This window comes from Lissotriton vulgaris, chromosome 2_1 (assembly GCF_964263255.1).
Source record: "Lissotriton vulgaris chromosome 2_1, aLisVul1.2, whole genome shotgun sequence".
Lineage (NCBI taxonomy): Eukaryota > Metazoa > Chordata > Amphibia > Caudata > Salamandridae > Lissotriton > Lissotriton vulgaris.
This window is the reverse complement of record NC_141687.1, coordinates 625,648,235-625,667,101: the sequence shown is the minus strand read 5'-3', so window position 1 is coordinate 625,667,101 and position 18,867 is coordinate 625,648,235. Positions and strand designations below refer to the sequence as shown.

Genomic DNA, 18,867 nt, shown 5'->3' with positions numbered 1-18,867 from the left:
CAGGTCTACTCAACTGGTTGGAGGTGGCCTAAAATATTCAGGAGGGGCTGACCGATGTGATTGGCACCAACACAGGTCTACTCAACTGGTTGGGACCATCTGCCCACCAATGCAATTAATCTTCTGGAGTAACAGGAAACTATGCCTACCTTGTGAGCATCCATGAGGTTCATGACGAGATCCAGGTCTCCATGGACGGGTTGATCTTCAGCTAGCTGTGGTTCCACCTTGTAAAGCCAATCAACCAGGGCCTGCAGGGCATCCATAAACTGACCAGAAAAGAGCAGTGCCTCCTCAAGCTTGTGCTGCCTGGGGATAGAGGGGTAGGGGTGCAGTTATAAGACAAGTTTAGCTATATGGTCATTGTAGAAACAAAGTACGTAATCTTGCATACAACAATACACAGTTTGTAGCATACACCTTAACTGGAGAGATATAACTGGAGGTAAAGAAAGTTCTTGCACTTGGCTCAAGGTGGAGCAAGGATAACAAAAGGAAAGGTATCTGCTGATAGAGGCTAATTAATTCAATCGAGGGGCAGGCAAGGTGGCAAGAAAGTGGAACAGATTTATCAATGGTAGGTAAGTCGCTGGTCACTATCCCCGGGGCTCCGTGAAGGTTACCAAGTAGGTTAATATAGGATCCAGCCACAAGTTACATGAGCCATCCGCTCTTGGTACCCGGACGCCCAAGAAACTAACATTTACCAAGCTCTGAGTTTTTTCTTCCAGACCCGGGAGAAGACTACTCTACAACACAATTTTTTTTTAGTCCACAAGTTTGTGGCTCCAGCATATATATTGATCGAGGGCAGGGCACACCTTAGCGTGTGTGCACCACCCAGGTCATATACATTGGTCCTGACGAAAACCGACAATTACAATATGGTTGAAACATGTAGACCTGTATTTTAATCACATAACACACATCGCGATTTTAATACACCACACTTCTTGAACACCGAAGCCTACTTAATTAGACAAAGGTGTCACAGCTCTCTTGTATAGGGTGTCCAATCACTCCGGAATAAAGTCTATGAGTGAGTAGCGTTGGCTCCCTTTTTAAATCACTCACTGTAATTTTATCTCTGCACATATAAAAAAGAAAAAATACTCGCTCCACTGTAGTCAGGTGTCGCAGCACACCCTGTTGGCACTCAGCCTTCGGGGTGGGACCCCGATGATGAAGCATGTCACCAACCAGGTTGGTGAGTGAGGGATCTTCTTGAAGGACTACCTTTGTCCTTAGGTTGGTTGGGCACATTGTGTACCATTGGACATTTTCTTGCAGAGGCTTACTCTGTATATACCTTACGGGGGCACTCCACCTTTTGTTGTTTAAAGTATTTAGAAGGGGACCAGGAGTTTCCTCCTTACACATACTCAGAATACCCTTTCTCTCTCTGTTTGTTTACAGCAGATTCCTAAATGCCACTCCCAAACAATCAAACACATATAGCAATTCAATGATGATTAAAATGTGACAACGTTGCCTTTTGAATGTTGGCTCCTATAGTTTAGTAAAGCTCATTCAGAAGACCCACCCCAAGTCACGAAAAGGTAGCTCATCTGAAGAATACTCCTTTGGTTAACTTCCTAGATGGCCTTTCTTTTCAGAAGATCCACAAACATCAAATAAGATGGCAGCAAATATTCTAAAGTAGGGGTCCCCAACGCAGGTGGAGGCAGGTCAGATCCAGGCTAGTTTTTTAGGATAACCACTGATTATGTAAATGTGCTCTATTTGGATGTATTGTATCTAAAGCCATTGTATGTGGATTTTGTGAAAATCTGCCATAGCTCGAATCTTTGCGGGCCAACTCTGGTTTTGCCAGCACTTTCATCCTACGGTTGTTCTTATGTTCACATGTCACAATTTACTAGAGCCATATGCCTGCCTTAGAGTGATTATCACCTTTCCACGGATTTTCCACACACAGTGTCCCATCGGTCCCGTATTTCTCCCAGCAGGTGGTCGAGTTTCTGGGAGTCATCTGCCAGAGAAGCTTTCTCTTTAAGAGCCCTTCCTGTCCGCACGGTGGTGTCATAAACTGGCTGCTTACTGCCCAATGTCTTTTGGAACTCCTGCAGGAAGACCAGCATATAAGATTGGAGGCAAGGAAAACGCTACTTAACTGTGACAAGTAGATATAAAGGCACAAACAACTGCACGTCGTAAAAAATAACATAAGTAATTTGATCAATCACACAAAGTAAGTGCTCATATACTACTAGAGGGATTTCAAGGCTTTATTATTCTGGGAAGTAGAACATTTACAAAAGCAGAAAACCAGTCTGTAAAAGTGCTTAAAGTATCTTCCTGCATCTGCAATTAAGTCAAATATATTAAAGGGCAAAAAGCAATAAGGGTGACGAAAAAATCTCAGCAGAAGAAAGCAGGCATAAGGAGGAACACATCGCACAAGTTACTTACCTTCTGTAATGATATATCTGTAAGGAACAGTAGTTAGTATTAGATTCCTTACCTTAGAATATCCCCAGGCGTCAGACTGGATCCGGACACTTTTGCGTAGCAGTACACTTTGCGCATCGGTAGGCGTCGCCTGCGGCACCGCGTCCGTCGTCGTTGGCGCCGGGATGGCGTCGCCGGAGTACTTAGACGTCCCATTCGCGCGCTGACGTCAGTTCTTATACACAGCTTTTCCGCGTCAGAAACGAAGAGCCATGATAAAAACCAACACTGGTGTCAAGAAACTAGGGCCCTAAAAGGTGTGAACCTTAACCATAGATATCCGTTCGCAGAACGGGGAGGATGGGTGGGGCGGTAAGGAATCTAATACTAACTACTGTTTTTTACAGGTATATCGTTACCGAAGGTAAGTAACTTGTGCATCTGAAAGAAACAGGTTAGTATTAGATTCCTTACCTTAAAATAGGTACCCCAGCAATACCAACCCCGGTGGTGCGTCTGCGAACCAATGATCACACCAGAAAGTCCTGGAGAACGGAATGGCCGAAAAAGCCATCTCTCCGGACTTGGCTGTACAGGCAGTAGTGTTTTGCGAATGCGTGCAGTGACGCCCACGTAGCTGCCTGACAGATGTCCTGCAAGGGGACTTCCCGACCCAGGGCAGTAGTAGCCGCCAAGGCCCGAGTGGAATGCGCACGTAGCCCCACAGGAGGCTCCTTTCTAGCCAGAGAGTAACAAGCCTTGATGCACAAGACGACCCATCGAGAAATGGACCGCCCTACCATTCCTGGCGCCCACGTAAGCAACAAAGATTTGGTCATCCAACCGGAACTGGAGTGTGCGATACAGATAGAATGGGAGTGCACGTTTTGGGTCCAGACGGTGGAGCGTCTCTTCCTCTTTTGAGGGATGAGGAGGCGGAAAGAAGGTGGGCAAGGTGATGGACTGCACGATGTGGAAGGCTTTGACTACCTTGGGCAGGAAAGAGGGTCGCGTCTGCAACACAACTTTGTCCGGATGGACAGAAAGGAAAGGAGGTTGAGAAGAAAGGGCCTTGAGCTCACTCACTCTCTTGGCAGAGGTGATGGCAACCAGGAATGCAGTCTTAAGAGTAAGGACGATTTGCAGCAGCCACCTGTCCGACGTGACAGTGCGCCAGTGGAGAAGGTGATGGTGAACCCTGCCCCCCACTGGCGTCACATGAGCCTGAAAGCTCGGACTAGGAGGGCTTTGAGGCGGATGCTGCGGGGGTGGATGTGGACTGGCCTCGCCGTTGTCCCCGGGCACCGCCACAGCGGTTACCACGTCGGCCACCGCACTGGATGTTAGTCTGCGGCCCGTGGCTGGCAGGACGTGTGGGGGCGCCCCTTCCTTGGCCACGAAAGGAGCAAAATGCAGCAGTTTGCTGGCGCGGGCCGACAGGCCCAAGGACTTGGCCGTAGGTCTGGAGGCCTTAAAGCCATCAAGCGCACTGTCTGCCTTGTCGCCAAAGAGGCGACGGCCATCAAACGGCATGTCCATACGGGTGTTTTGGATATCAGCAGAAATTTTGGCGGCCCTCAGCCAGGCGTGGTGACGAATCGTTGCCATCGCCCTGCCTAGCGAGTCCGTTGTATCCAGTCCACACCAGATGGAATACTGTGCCGCATCTCGACCCTTCGCAAGGGCTTGGGCGAGTTTAGTCCGGGCCTCCTCCGGACATTGTGGATTGTGGCAGCACGTCCGCAACCGTGTCCCACAGAGAGTGGGAAAAACGGCCAAATAGGCACGTGGTGTTAACTGACCGCAACCCCAAACTCAGTGAGGAGAATATCTTCTTACCATACTGTTCGTACCTCTTGGATTCCCGATCGGGGGAGCCAACGGGAATGCGGTCTGGGAGTTAGAGGCCTGTATGACTAGGCTCTCGGGAGTAGAGTGGGTGGACAGGAACCAAGGGTCGCCCGGAGCCGGCGTCTGGCCACGTTCCTATCTACAGGGGGACCTGTAGCGGACCTGGACCAAGTGCCCAGAAGAACGTCAGACAAACGGTAACAGAGGCTCCGAAGAGCTTGCTTGCAGTTTAAGGACCTCAGTGAGGAGGTTAGTCCTCACGGCCGCAACGGGGAGTTCAAGGGACAAGGCCTTGGCCGCCCGCGTTTACACCACACTATAGGCAGCCCCCTCCTCCGTAGCCACGGCAGGAGGGGAGACAAAACCAGTGTCTGGCGAAGTGTCCAAACCACTGGCATCCCCTAGCTCACCTGCCCAGTCCTGATAAGACTGGAACTCACGTGTCAGATGGTCTTCAGACTCCTCCCAATCCGCCTCGCCACCCATCTCCTGGTACTCGGGGTGAAATGATGGGGCCGGATCATAGAAGAAAAATTCTTCTCTCAACGTCAAATGCGGCATCGAGCGGCGCCGCTCCGGCGTCAGAACCGGCCCGAGGGGGGTACTGAGGACAGCATCGAGGGCGACAACCTAGGGGCCGGTGCCGGCGAGGTCGTAAGGTGGACCGGCGACACCCCGGATCCGGAGGAGCCCTGCGGCGTCGGGACTGAAGTCGGCGCCGGGGCCGAAGCACGCGGCCCACTTGGGCACCCAGTCGGGACCGCGGGGCCCGAAGGCGCCGCAGAACCCGACTGAGGAGTGAGCGACCTCATGGCCGTGAGGAAGGCATCGATCTCCTCCGGAGTCGCGTTCTGCCCAGGGACCAGCGGGTATGGAGTAGGCCGCGACGCCTGCTGCTCCGGCAGAGCCGAGTGGGCAGTGTCGCCCGAACCCCCGGCCGCGTCGCGCGAACATCGGGGGGGAGTCAGAAGAGCGAAGTTGCTTCTTCGACTTCTTGTGCCTCTTACCTGAGGACTTGGAGCCCGAGGAGTGGTGACGACTCTCCGAGCTGTGATGACTTCGGCCCTGCGACCGGTCCCTCGACCTCCTTCCGGACCGGTACCTCGAACGGCGCGGGGCCGACTGCCGGAGCTCGAGGCACTTGCGGGACCGCTCCCGCCTAGCCTTCGACTTCAAGGCCCGGCAGTCGGGGCACGACTTGTCATCGTGGTCGGGCCCCAGGCAATGTATACACCGGCGATGGGGGTCGGTAACCGACATCAGTCGGCTGCAGTCGACGCAGGATTTGAACCCCAGCATCCCTACCGGCTCCGTAGGAGTCGTTCGACTTCGAAGAAAGATAAAAAATGATCGAAAAAGTTTAGTAAAAAATTGACTACGGGTACCACTTTTTCTGGATCGGTGCTTGCTGGCACGGAAAAAAGAAGAACTGATGTCAGCGCACGGGGGGGGGGGTTTGGGGTCTAAGTACTCCAGCGGCGCCATCCCTGCGCCAACGATGCCGATGACAGACGCGGAGCCGCAGACGACGCCTACCGACGCTCAAGGGAACGGCTATGCAAAAGTTTCCCGATCCAGTCTGACGCCTGGGGATATTCTAAGGTAAGGAATCTAATACTAACCTGTTTCTTTCAGATGTGACAATAACAGTAGGTCCTGTAACCAGTCTATGAAGTCAGTCACTCCTGACTCAGCCTTCGAAGAGAAGAACAAGTTACTTACCTTCGGTAACGCCGTATTTGATAGAAACATAATCTATCCACAGATTGCTTAACTTTGAATTTCCCAGGTGTCAGACTGGACCTGGAAGATTTTTCTTCAAGCAATGCCCCTGAGCACCGGTCGGCACTGTGTGACATTGTCTGCGCCGCACTGATGTGCGTGCCACCTATTTAGGTACCACCTCGGCACGCTGACGTCAGTTACTATTCATGACTATCCACTCCAGGGCCTTGAAGTATACTGACATTGCGTAACGAAAGTTGAGGGGCCCCCTCCCAGGTACACAGTGGGCCCCCAGCTCCAGATTTAATCGGGAGCACTCATACCTAACTTCTGTGATGAGGCTCTGCAGCTTGGTGGCCCCCGCACCGCAGGGGCTGCAGGGGCCTGTGTTACGCCCCTGACATTGCTGTGTTTGTGAACAAGTAGGGCCCTGGAAGGGAACAGACATGACTCTAGTAAGCTGTCGGCAGTGTGGGGAGGATGGGTCGGTCGGTAAGGAATCTGCGTCTAGAATATGTCTCTACCAGATAAGCCATTACCAAAGGAAAATAACTTGTTCATCTGACAGAGACATCTAGCTGCAGATTCCTTGCCTTTGAAGAGATACCCAAGCAATGCCATTCCCAGAGAACGGACTCTGTACAAATTAAAACATAAAATCCTGCAGGACAGAGCGGCCAAATAGGCCTTCCCTGTGGACTTGACTGTCAAGGCAGTCATGCTTGGTGAACGTGTGCAGGGATGCCCATCTTACTGCCTGACAAATGTCCAGGACTGAAACACCATGCTGAAACACTGTGGTAGCAGCCTTGGCTCTGGTGGAGTGAGACCTTAAGACTTCAGAAGCCTGCTTCTTGGCCAGAGTATAGCAAATTTTGATGCAGAGGACGACCCATCGGGAGATAGTCCTTTTATGCCCAGCACAACCTTTCTTTGCTCTAACGTACCCCACGAAGAGGTGTTCACCCACCCGGAATCATTTAGTGTTGTCCAGGTACAATGACAATGCTCTTTATGGGTCCAAATGGAGTCGCTCCTCCTCTTTAGAGGGATGCAGAGGAGTGTAGAAAGTGGGTAAGGTGACAGACTGCCGCACACAAAAGGGTGTTACCACTTTCAGGAGGAAAGAGGCCCTAGTGTGAAGCCTGAATTTCTCAGCGAATATTGTCATTGTGGAGGACAAAGCCTGCAATTCACTCACCCTCCTGGAAAATGGGATTGTCACTAAAAGGAATATGTTACTTACCCAGTACGCATCTGTTCTTGGCATGTAGAGCTGTAGATTTACATGCTTTGCATACTTCTGCCATTTAGTGTTGGGTTCGGATGTTTGCAAGTTTTGTTCTTCGAAGAAGTCTTTCCTAGTCACAAGGTAAGGTGACTCCTCCTTTCGGTGATTGTGTGCATGGGCTTTGACTCCATTGTTAGATTGTTTGGGAGCAGTCGTGTGCTCAATTAAATTCTCTGCACATCAGGAAGGTAAAAAGAAAATTAAGGTTCTACTGAGGCATAATGAAAGGGGAAGGTGAGAACATATGCACAAGACCTTAGAGGAACCTATTCACAACTGGGGATTTAATGAGGGTTGGTCTGGCAGCCGCAAGAAGGCAGACTGGGTCAAAAGCACAGACTTGCAGGGTAAGGGTCAAAATAAAAAGCAAAACACCTGAAAGGGAATCAGAAAGAGAATCAATAGCCTTTTCTGTACAATATAATAAAAATGTATTCCATCAGCAGGTGTACACTGTGTTGGTGGAGTGAATCCTGGCTGCCAAAATAACAATACAAACTTCAGGAGGAAGGTCGAATGCTATCAACTGTTGCCACTTAATCTCCATGCAAGAAGGCATAGAGTTGACAGGTTTGGGCGGGGGACCCTCCTCTGCTGCTGCAACAGAAGATCCTTCTGAAGGGGAATCCTGATCGGAGGACTGATGCTCAATTGTCGAATATTGGGAGATAAAACTCTCCTTGCCCAATCCGGAGCCACAAGAAGGACTTGAGCCCGGTCGCTCATGGTCTTCTTGAGCACTCTAGACAGAAGTGGTCTGGACGGAAAGGTGTAAAGGACACCTGAGCTCCACTCGAGACTAAAAGTGTCTCTGAGCGAGAGCCGCCTTGGAAACTTTAGCATGCATAAGGAATATGCTACTTACCAGTATGCATCTGTTCTTGGCAGAGAGGGCTGCAGAGTGGTACATTTATGAATAGATCGCCATCTGGTGTTGGGCTCGGATGATTGCACTTGTTTTTCTCTTGGAGAAGTCTTTTGTCGTCACAAGACCAATGACTCCTCCCTTGGGTGCTAGTGCGCATGGGCTTCGGCTCCATCCTTAGATTGTTTTGCCATAGTAGGGTTAGATGGAGTAGTATGATAGAATACAGAAATAGATGCCCATGTAAGTGTATCTAAATAAGATAATGTTGGAACAGACACAGGTTTCCGGGGAGGCAGGGAGGGCATGTGCCGCTCTGCAGCCCTCTATGCCAAGAACAGATGCATACTGGTAAGTAGCATATTCCGTTCGAGGCATATGGGCTGCTGATGGTACATTTATGAATAGACTATACAGCAGTTACCTCCCTAGCGGTGGTCACCAGTGTCTGTTGCAACAGTTTGAAATAAAGTCTTTAGTACAGCCTGGCCGACTCTAGCCTGTTGTGTTGCCTGCACATCAACACAGTAGTGTTTTGTGAAGGTATGCGGTGTAGCCCAAGTTGCTGCTTTGCATATGTCATCTTGGGGAATGTTTCCTAAGAATGCCATAGATGCCCCTAGTTTACGTGTAGAATGAGCTCTAGGAGGAACAGTTAATGTCCATTTTAGGTCTCGCCTGTCGATGCGCATGCGCATCGAGCAAGCGAGACTATGGGGGCTTATCCACTCTTTGTCCAACTTGCAAGGAATCGTGGCGATTCCTTGCAGTGCCCGTGACTTTTAAGCTCAATGCGCATGCGCAGTGAGCTTAAAAGCGCGTGCACATCAGTTCCCTCATCCGCACGTCGCATTTCTCCTCCCCCCTCGCCCCCTCCCCTGCCCGCTGTGTCGCATTTCTCCTCCCCTTATCTGTCTTCCCTTCGTCTGTTCACTCTCCCCGCTCCGCCCCCTCCCCTGCCCACCGTGTCGCATTTCTCCTCCCCCCTCCCCTTATCTGGCCTTCCCTCCGTCTGTTCCCTCTCCCCGCTCCGCCCCCTCCCCTGCCCGCCGTGTCGCATTTTTTTTTAAATTTTCAATGACTTTTTCAAACCACTGAATTGTGCCAGGAATATCATAATCTTTTTATTAACAGCTGTAGGTTTTTGCAATTATCTAAAAATGTCAAGTTGCTATTTTGATGTGCACTCGTTGGCAATGGCTAATCACAATTATGTGTGCTCACTATTTACAATTCTTAACTATTTCCAAAGCACAGTGGTTTGCAGACACGTCCTTGTTTCCTAAATTCAGCCCCTCACAGTAATTTCTCCAAACTCCCTACTCTCCGGCGACATCATGCAGACAAACCAGTGTTCACGCTTCCGGCGTAGGGATTCCCTTCAAGTAAACAACTGCTCCACCTCTGCCGGCTGTCCTCCTTCGGTTGAACTCTGGCAAGACATGCGGTAAGAGACTCCGACCATTCTTTTTGGCAATTATATCGAGCACTGGTGTGTTTCGAATTTAATGTTGTCCCAAACGCTTGTCACATTTAGCGTGATTCCTTTTTTCAGGCAGCCTCTAGCTTTTTTAATTGTTTTTTCAAGCCGTTAGACTCGGCGGGAGCTCGCTGTATCAGATTAACATAGGCCTCTGCAGCTAACAGCTATGTTGATTATTGTGACCGGTTCTTGCAACCCGCACCCCTGAGGCATTTTGACATTTGATTTTGGTCTGTACTTTTTACCTACGGGATTCCTGCACAAACAAGGACACTGCCCATCGAAGGTCTGCTGCCATTTAATTAATTCCGCTTAACACGGACCTGTTCTTAGACACATTTTCGATAATGGTTAGAGGCCACAACACATATATACGGATTTTTCTTTCGGGACAAGCTGTGCGAAATCCCGTTCGCTCCACTCTCGTGAGGCTGTCTGAAGAAGGATAATTAAGTGAAATTGGCCCATATGTCGGTGCCCAAACTTGTCCATTCATTATCTCGCATACCACGCCTGCTCTCTCTCTTGCCACAGACCCTCCACAGCCCCCCAGTCCTTCATTAGCAAAACATGCTCAACTGTGACTAATACGCTTTTAAAATATAATTAGCAACACGCATCCATCTCAAACTGGGATTCCTGGACATAATTGCTGCCCAAAGCTAGAGTGATTTGGCTAATTATCTATTTTACGTGTAACTGACTCGCAGCTTTCAAATTAATTGGAAAGGATCAATTACTTGTTAGCTTAGCTTTCTCACCCAATCTAATGAAACATTGGTGCGGACTCCTTCCAGGCACTACTGATTAAGACATGAGACGCTGCATCTGCTCTGTGTTGCTTCTGTTAAGCGGCGCACTGAAAAGTAGACGTGCACGAGGGAATGAATATTTAGGATACAAATGACATTAGCCCACACACCTGTTGCCAGGCACACATAGGAGCAGACCTATGTTTTGACATAAATTAGTGTGGGTATAATTTGGTACGACTTTGGCACATAAAACAAAAAACAAAATAAAATGACGTATTTTCCATTTTCACAAGCTGTACAAAAAAAGGCGCGCATACATGTAGCTATCAGTGAAGCGGTTCCAGTGGCACCGGGGCCCAAAGATGGCAGGCTTTCCTGCGCTGTATGCAGTTATATAATGGTCCGCGTGCTCCGACTTATTTTCTTTTGTGATTGCCTGCCTGTGTCCCGGCTCTGTTTTCTCTTCTTCCCGCAGTTGGGATGAGGGAGAGAGTGACGCTGGTGTGTGGTCAGCGAAGCAGCAGGTGTTTTGAGGCTGCCTCAGATGAGCTGCTGCTCGTCATGGTCTAAAATTGAAAATATGTTTCAGTTGGCCTGCTCCAATTGACTCTATATGATTTGCCGCAGAAATCTTCAATAAAGTTCGTTATAAAAAAAGCATGTTTTTCGTGGCACTGAGACTAATAGCGAGGTGACGCCCGGTCCACCACAACGCTGTTAATACCGTCATCATTGCGCACACAGCTTTATCTTTTTAATGCATCTCACACTGTATGGTCCTAATGCTTTAAATAATGATGACTTACGTTGGTGGCGCTAGGCAAGACGCTGCTGCTAAAAGCCGTTCTTTGGCACTTTAGCTTGAATGATTTTAGCGACTCGTAATGTAGCTAAACTGCACCTGTAAAACTTGCTAGCACCAGGACTGCAGATACAGCTCTGACTCCCATGAATGAACTGCAGCTCGAGCGCATCTTCTTATGGCCCCTCGACTAATACTGAGATTAGTTCATGGACCATGAAGCTAAGATCTTTCACAGTATGGGGCAGATCAGAAGACGAGGGTTTGGAAAGTTTCTGTCCCCATTGTGCACAAACTATTTTTTCTTTAGTTTAAAGAGGATTTTATTGAAATCACAAAATGTATTACACATAGATTAAATTCAAAAGTGAGTAAGCAATACAATGCATGTAAATGTGTTGGGACCCTCAACTCCTCACCCTCACTCACCCTCAACACCTCACCCTCACCACCCTCACCCTCACCACCCTCAACCCCTCACCCTCACTCACCCTCAACCCCTCACCCTAACTCACCCTCACCATCACTCAACCTCAACACCTCACTCACCCTCACCCTCACCCCTCACTCACCCTCACTCAACCTCAACCCCTCACTCACCCTCACCCTCACTCACCCTAAACCCCTCACCCTCAACCCCTCACTCACCCTCACTCTCACTCATCCTCACTCACCCTCAACGCCTCACCCTAACTCACCCTCACCCTCACTCACCCTCAACCCCTCACTCACACTCACCCTCACTCACCCTCAACACCTCACTCTCAACCTCAACCCCTCACCCTCACTCACCCTCACCCTCACTCTCACTCACCCCCTCACCCTCACTCACCCTCACTCACCCTCAACCCCTCACCCTCACCCACCCTCAACCCCTCACCCTCACACAGTGCAATAGGTCTCAGACCATTTCAGTTAGAGCTTTTAGAAATGTTTATGGCTTTTTTTATTTGTAATTCTTTAGCATTGGCTACAGGAAACAAAAATGCTAAACATTTACAAAAAAAACCCATAAACAATTCTAAAAGCACTAACTCTAATGGTGCGAGACCTATTGCATTTCCAATGCTTGTTGTTTTATGTAACATATGTATACATTTTACAATCCATCTGGCAATGCCTGCTTTAGAGATAGGATTGCCCTTATGTGTTGGGGAAAACGCTACAAATAGTTGTTTGGTGTTCCTGAAAGTTTGTGTTCTTTCTATGCAATACAATATTGCCCTTTTGACATCTAATGTGTGTAGGGCCCTTTCTGCTACCGTCTGTTGTTTTGGAAAGAAGACTGGTAGTTCCACTGGTTGACTGATGTGGAATGCTGAAATCACTTTAGGCAAGAATTTTGTGTTTGTTCTAAGAACCACTTTATTTTGGTGTAACTGTAGGAATGGTTCTTGTATTGTGAATGCCTGTAATTTACTCACTCTTCTGAGGGAGGTAATGGCTATAAGGAAGGCCACCTTCCATGTAATGAATTGTATTTCACACTTATGCATAGGTACGAAAGGCGGTCCCATTAGTCTTGTGAGTACTATGTTGAGATTCCAGACCGGGGAAGGCGGTAGTCTTGGTGGAATGACTCTTTTGAGGCCTTTCATGAAGGCTTTTATTGCTGGCACACTAAACCGGGATAGATGTTGCCTGTTTTGCAGGTACGCTGCTATAGCTGCAAGATGTACTCTAATGGAGGTATAAGCAAGGTTACATTGCTGTAAGTGTATTAAGTAGCAAACAATATTTTTTGTGGATGCGTCCAGAGGGTTGATGTTGTTACTGTTACAGTATACAACAAACCTTTTCCACGTTGCTGCATAGCATGCTCTGGTGGTAGGACGTCTTGCTTGCTTAATGATTTCCATACAGTTTGAAGGTAAATTTAAGTATCCAATTCTATGACCTCAGGAGCCAGATCGCTAGGTTCAATTGTTTGGGATCTGGGTGCATTATTTCTCCATGGTTCTGTGTAAGGTGCATGGGTAATATTCTTAACTTTTGATGTGGCACCTGTGATAGTTACAGGAGCGTGGTGAACCACGGTTGTCGTGCCCACGTGGGTGCCACTAGTATCATGGTCATTGAATGTTGTTGTAGTTTTCGAACCACTAATGGAATTAGTGGGAGAGGGGGAAAAGCGTATGCACATTTGTTGGACCAATTTATCCATAATGCATTGCCCTGCAACAGGTGGTGTGGGTACCTGGATGCGAAGCTTTGGCATTTTGCGTTCTGATGAGTGGCAAAGAGATCTATCTCTGGTTGTCCCCATCTTTGGAAGAATGGCTGCAGTATTTGGTCGTGCAGTTCCCATTCGTGTATTTGTTCTGACTCTCTGCTTAAGATGTCTGCTATCTGATTTTGAACTCCTGGTAGGTGTTCGGCTAACAGATAGATGTTTGAGGAATGGCCCATCTCCAAATCTCCTGCGCTAGTCTGGATAGTTGGAGAGAGTGTGTCCCCCCCTATTTATGAATATAATACATTGCTGTCATGTTGTCTGTTCTGATCAGGACTGCTTTGTTGAGAATCTGCATTTGAAAAGCTTGTAATGCTAGCTCTCCCCCTGTTTTTTCTCCCTTAGAGTAATCAGGAAAGTCTTTTGTTTTTTTCTTCCTTCTGCTCTAAAAATTATTTTGCTAGCCATGGTACTGTTGCGGTTTGATTATGGCAACATAATCTACAACGGGGCCCCCGCCTATGCGATTCACCACCTGCAGCTGGTTCAGAACCAGGCAGCTCGCCTGATTTATGGCCTACCTAAATTTCATCGGGCCACTCCATTACTTAAAGCACTGCACTGGCTGCCGGTGAAAGAGCGCGCCCTTTTTAAACTTGGCTGCCTCACCTTTCAGGCAAGGTCGGGCACCGCCCCCGCGTTCATATGCTCTGCTATTAAGCCTTATATCCCAGGCAGATAACTCCGCTCCTCTCATTTGGCCCTCCTAGCCATTCCTCGATTTAAAAAACAGAGGGCGGGTGGAGCGAAGTTCGCTGTCCTTGCTCCAACTTTTTGGAACTCCCTCCCTGTTGCCCTCCGAACATCTCCTTCCTACCCTCAGTTCCAGAAGGATCTTAAAACCTTCCTATTTGCTCAAGCCTATACTGATTAAACCTCTCCCAGCTGCTACCGTCCACTGCATCACACATAGCGCCATGAAACCGCTGGGTAAAAGTGCGCTAAATAAATAATTTAAAATTCAAATTCAAATTCAACACTGCTAGTAGTTCTAGATGATTGATGTGCAGTCTTTTTTGCTGTACAGTCCATCTTCCCTGTACTGTATATTTCTCCATATGCGATCCCCATCCGATGTTAGTATCACTTGTGGAAATGGTTCTAGGAACGACCGCCCCTTGGAAATGTTTGTTGTGTTCCACCACTTCAGATAGCGATGTGTGCGGTCGTCTACCAACACCAGATCAGTAATCTGACCTTGAGCCTGATTCCACTGTGTTGCTAGACATTCTTGCAGCGGACGCATTTGTAGTCTGACATATAGTATTAGCAGTATGCAAGAGGACATCATCCATAATAGTTACATGAACACTCGAGCTGTTAGTGAGTGTTGTGGTTGAAATCTTTGAATCAATGTGAGCATTGTTTGAATCCTGACTGGATTGGGATATACTCTGGCTTTTTCTGTGTCTATAGTAGCCCCTAGATATTGTTGAACTTTGTTTGGTTGCAGGTGGGATTTTGTGTAGTTCACCGTAAACCCTAGCTGGTGCAGCAACTGAATTGTCTTTTGTGTGCTCGAAGACATTCTTTTTGTGACTTGGCCTTTATTAGCCAGTCGTCCAAGTAAGGGAAGACATGTATTTGTTGTCTTCTTAGGTGAGCTGCAACCACCCCTTTCTTCAGTAAAGGAAGTACTTGTTGGAGCGTGACCATGTGGAAATGTTCCGAATTTATGTATGCATTGTGCGGTCTGAGGTCTAGTATTGGCCTTAGAGACCCGTCTTTTTTGGGAATTAGGAAGTATACCCATGTTCCTAGTTGATGTTGTGGAACCTTCTCTATGGCATGCTTTTAGAGCAGTGATAGTACTTCTTGTTTTAACAATGTTAGATGATCTTGACTCATTGGACGCTGTTTGGGGGGATGTTTGGTGGGGTAGCTGTGCGTTCTAGGCAATAACCATGTTGAATAATTTGTCTCACCCACCTGTCTGATGTGATGTTTTCCCAGACAGGTAGGAACTGTGATAGACGTCCCCCGACCGGTGTTATATGGTCTGGGGGGAGCTGTATGAAGTCACTGTTTTCGGGGTAGGAGAGTTGCAGTTGTTATTTCCGCGACCTCTACCCTTGTTGTTGTTACCTCTGTAACTGCCTCTAGAATTACCTCGGGGTGATGTTGGTGTAAAAGAGGTGGATTGCTGGCTTGTGCCTGTATTCTTTGATCCGCCTCTATAGGTGGACCTACGAAAGGAACCCCTTTGAGTTGGCTGTTGCAATGCTCCCATTGATATAGCCGTTTCTGTGTCCTTTTTCATCTTTTCTAACGTCTCATCAGTACCTGAGCCGAAAAGTGTTTTCTCATCAAAAGGTTGGTTCAATAAGAATGTTTGTACCTCTTGTTTGAACCCTGAGACTCTGAGCCATGCATGTCTTCTTAACATGATACTGGTGTTTATGGATTTTGCTGCAGTGTCTGCTGCGTCTAAGGCGCACTTAATGGAAGTGTTAGTTATTATCTTCCCTTCTTGTATGAGCTGATCTGCCCTTTTTTGATGTTCCTTAGGGAGATGTGTAATGAATTTTTCTAACTCATTATAATGAGCCCTATCATAACGTGCAAGTAGCGCTTGCGTATTAGCTATGCGCCAGCTGTTTGCCGCTTGGGATGCTACTCTTTTGCCAGAGGCATCTATTAACTTGGACTCCTTGTCAGAAGGAGGAGCTTCTCCTGTAGTTAATGAGTTTGCTCTCTTGCGAGCGTTAGTGACTACTAGCGAGTCCAGAGGTACTTGTCCTTTGATAAATATTGGGTCCTTTGGTGATGCCTTATATTTTTTTTATCAATTCTTGGGTTTAATACCCTAGCCCTCACAGGGTCTTTGAATGGAATATTTGAGGTTCCGTATGTAAGTCTACCTTGTGGTATTTTGCAGCCCTATTAATTAACTGTGCAAAACCTGTATTATCATCAAGTGGTGAAGGTTTTGAGGGATACAGTTCAGGGTCATTATCAAGTCAAGTCAAATAGTGCTTTATTCGAGTAATTACTCATAAAAGCAAAAATACCCACAAAATATAAAAATTTAATTACATTTACAGTCAATCACAATGACACAGCACTATTGAATCTCTAAAATACATTCAATTAAAAATTTACTTTACAATACTTGATCAATGGTTAAAAAGATTAATACATTTATAAAAATTATTTAAAGATATACAACGTTGGTGATCTAAAAAACAATGGTAGAAAAAATTCGAGGATTCAAATTTTACAGACAGAGAATAGTTATCTAACTAGCAGTCTCTGACTGAATACAAAATCATTCACTTTAAAGGTTAAAAAGAAGTAATATCAAATTCATGGGGACAGATTTTTCAGACAGAGAATAGGTAGTTAACTAGCAGTCTCTGTCAGTTTCGCCCACGCCCAACCAACATATTTTGCTGTGGCTATCGAAATCCAAGTGAGGGAACTCGTACATATGACGCGCAGGGCTACAGAACTACAAGTGGTCCCAAGGTTCCTGCACATAGGTGCCAACCAGACACGCCTTGGTGCACAATAGACTTTACAGGAAAACAAGAAGTGACCCAGTGTTTCCTTCCCCGTTCCACAAGCTGGGCAGATGTCACTTCCCCCCGCACCCCATCTAACAGTCAGTGCTCTTATAGGGAGTGCTCCAGCTCTTAATTGAAATAGGAGCTTTCTGTCACCCGGCTTTGAGATAATATCCCAATATTACTCCAATGCAGGATACAGTTTGGCCTCGAGGAAGGACAGGGACATAGACCCGATGCTAGAGCTGCTTAGGCTCTTATTAGCAACATTTTCCCAGAAAATATTTTTTAGGACAGTCTTTGTGGGGAATAATGCACCAGCAGGATCAAGCCACAAAGAACTCAACCCAAGCTCAAACAATATAGCTTTCAGTGAGTTAAGCCAGCTAATTTTATGGAAGCCGTCAGCCTTGATGACATCCATAAAACCTTCGGCATAATGTGAGAGCTCGGGAGTGGTCCAGAGTCTTCGCCAGTACAAAATCGGGCGTAAACTGGCCAGATCCTTAATTTGTTTCCTGCCGAGGTCATATCGAAGAGGCAACAGCGGAGTGCTTTTAGGTGTACCCGTAAGTACCCGCAGAAATTTATTTTCTGAGGCTTGCAAGGAATTCAGATTTTCAAAGCCCCACATCTCTGCACCGTAAAGTGCGGACCCAATTGCCTTAGCTTCATAAACTAACAAAGCTGGTTTAACTGGTTTGGTCAGGGACTTCCTATGTTCTGAGTTGATGGCGCCCGCTAATTGCTTATGTCGCAGTATAGCAATGTTTAAGTGCTGAGTCCACTTGTTGTTGTCAGCAATTTGGATACCCAAGTATGTAAATGAGTTAACTAACTCTAATGGCCGACCACTCATCATAATTTTGGACTTAAAACTGCGATGCGGCTTGAAGACCATGAGTTTAGTTTTAGTAGCGTTCACCTCAAGTCCATGTTCCCCACAAAAGTTCTCAAAGATCGACAGAGTACGCTGCAAACCACTTGGGGTTTTAGATAGAATTAGCGTGTCATCCGCAAACATTAATAAAGGGATTTTTAGACCACAAAGAGAAGGAGCGTCAACTGGCGCATGTACCAAACGGGGGACGACACCGTTTATGAACAAAGTGAACAAGGTTGGAGCCATTGAACACCCTTGTCTAACTCCTCGCTCAACGGGAAAGTCATCTGTGACCATCCCGTGGCCGCCCCACTGGATTTTAGCAAAATTGAGCTCATGCAGGAGTATTATCAGGGTTAGTAATTCCTTCGGGACCCCCAAACTCTGTAGAACTTGCCACAGTTTTGCCCGCGGAACCAGGTCGAAGGCAGCCCGCAAATCGACAAGAGCCGCATACAGGCTGCCTCCCCCCAGCACCACGGTCTTCCACTGCAGCAATTGGAAGCGAAACACTTGGTCCACCGTACTTGTTGCCCTTCGAAAACCTGCTTGGAAAGGTGATAGGATGTTGTTATCTTCTGCCCATTTGAGGAGCCTATTTACAACCACACGACCGGCTATTTTTTGCACAGTATCAATGAGGCTGATAGGCCTGTAATTACATGGCTGAGCACGGTCTCCCTTTTTGAACACAGGGATGATCACTGCACCTCTCCATGAAGCAGGGACCTCAGCTCCCTTAGCAATAAAATTAATAAGCAAATAGATATATTTGCACCAACGATCTTTATCGTTTAAAAAAATATCAGCCGGTACATCATCTAAGCCAGGAGCACGCCCTCTTTTTACTGCAGTGATAGCAGACAATCTCTTTATAGGTAAAGAGGTTCCCTTGAGGAAAGGTCATAATAAAACTGTCCTCAACTGTAGCCTGGGTATTAAGAGTATATTGTGAGCTAAAAAATTCTACCCAGGCCTCTTGTGGTACATTGTTATTTGGAGATGCTTCAACTCTCTCGCTGCCCAATTTGACTATATTCCAGAACACTCGGGAGTCCCTC

The 18,867-nt window shown here is 47.3% G+C and overlaps 1 protein-coding gene across 4 annotated transcripts in view; it reads right to left on the bottom strand.

Annotated features, from left to right (window-relative positions):
- Window positions 1-18,867, bottom strand: part of MACF1 (microtubule actin crosslinking factor 1) — a 1,022,862-nt gene that overhangs the window by 115,114 nt on the left and 888,881 nt on the right. For all 4 annotated transcript variants that reach the window (XM_086955743.1, XM_086955745.1, XM_086955746.1 and 1 more), the window contains 2 exons: window positions 1,915-2,084; window positions 150-309 (listed from right to left, as the gene is read on the bottom strand). In XM_086955743.1, coding sequence (XP_086811869.1) covers window positions 150-309; window positions 1,915-2,084 — 330 coding nt within the window. The remainder of the gene's footprint in view (window positions 1-149; window positions 310-1,914; window positions 2,085-18,867) is intronic.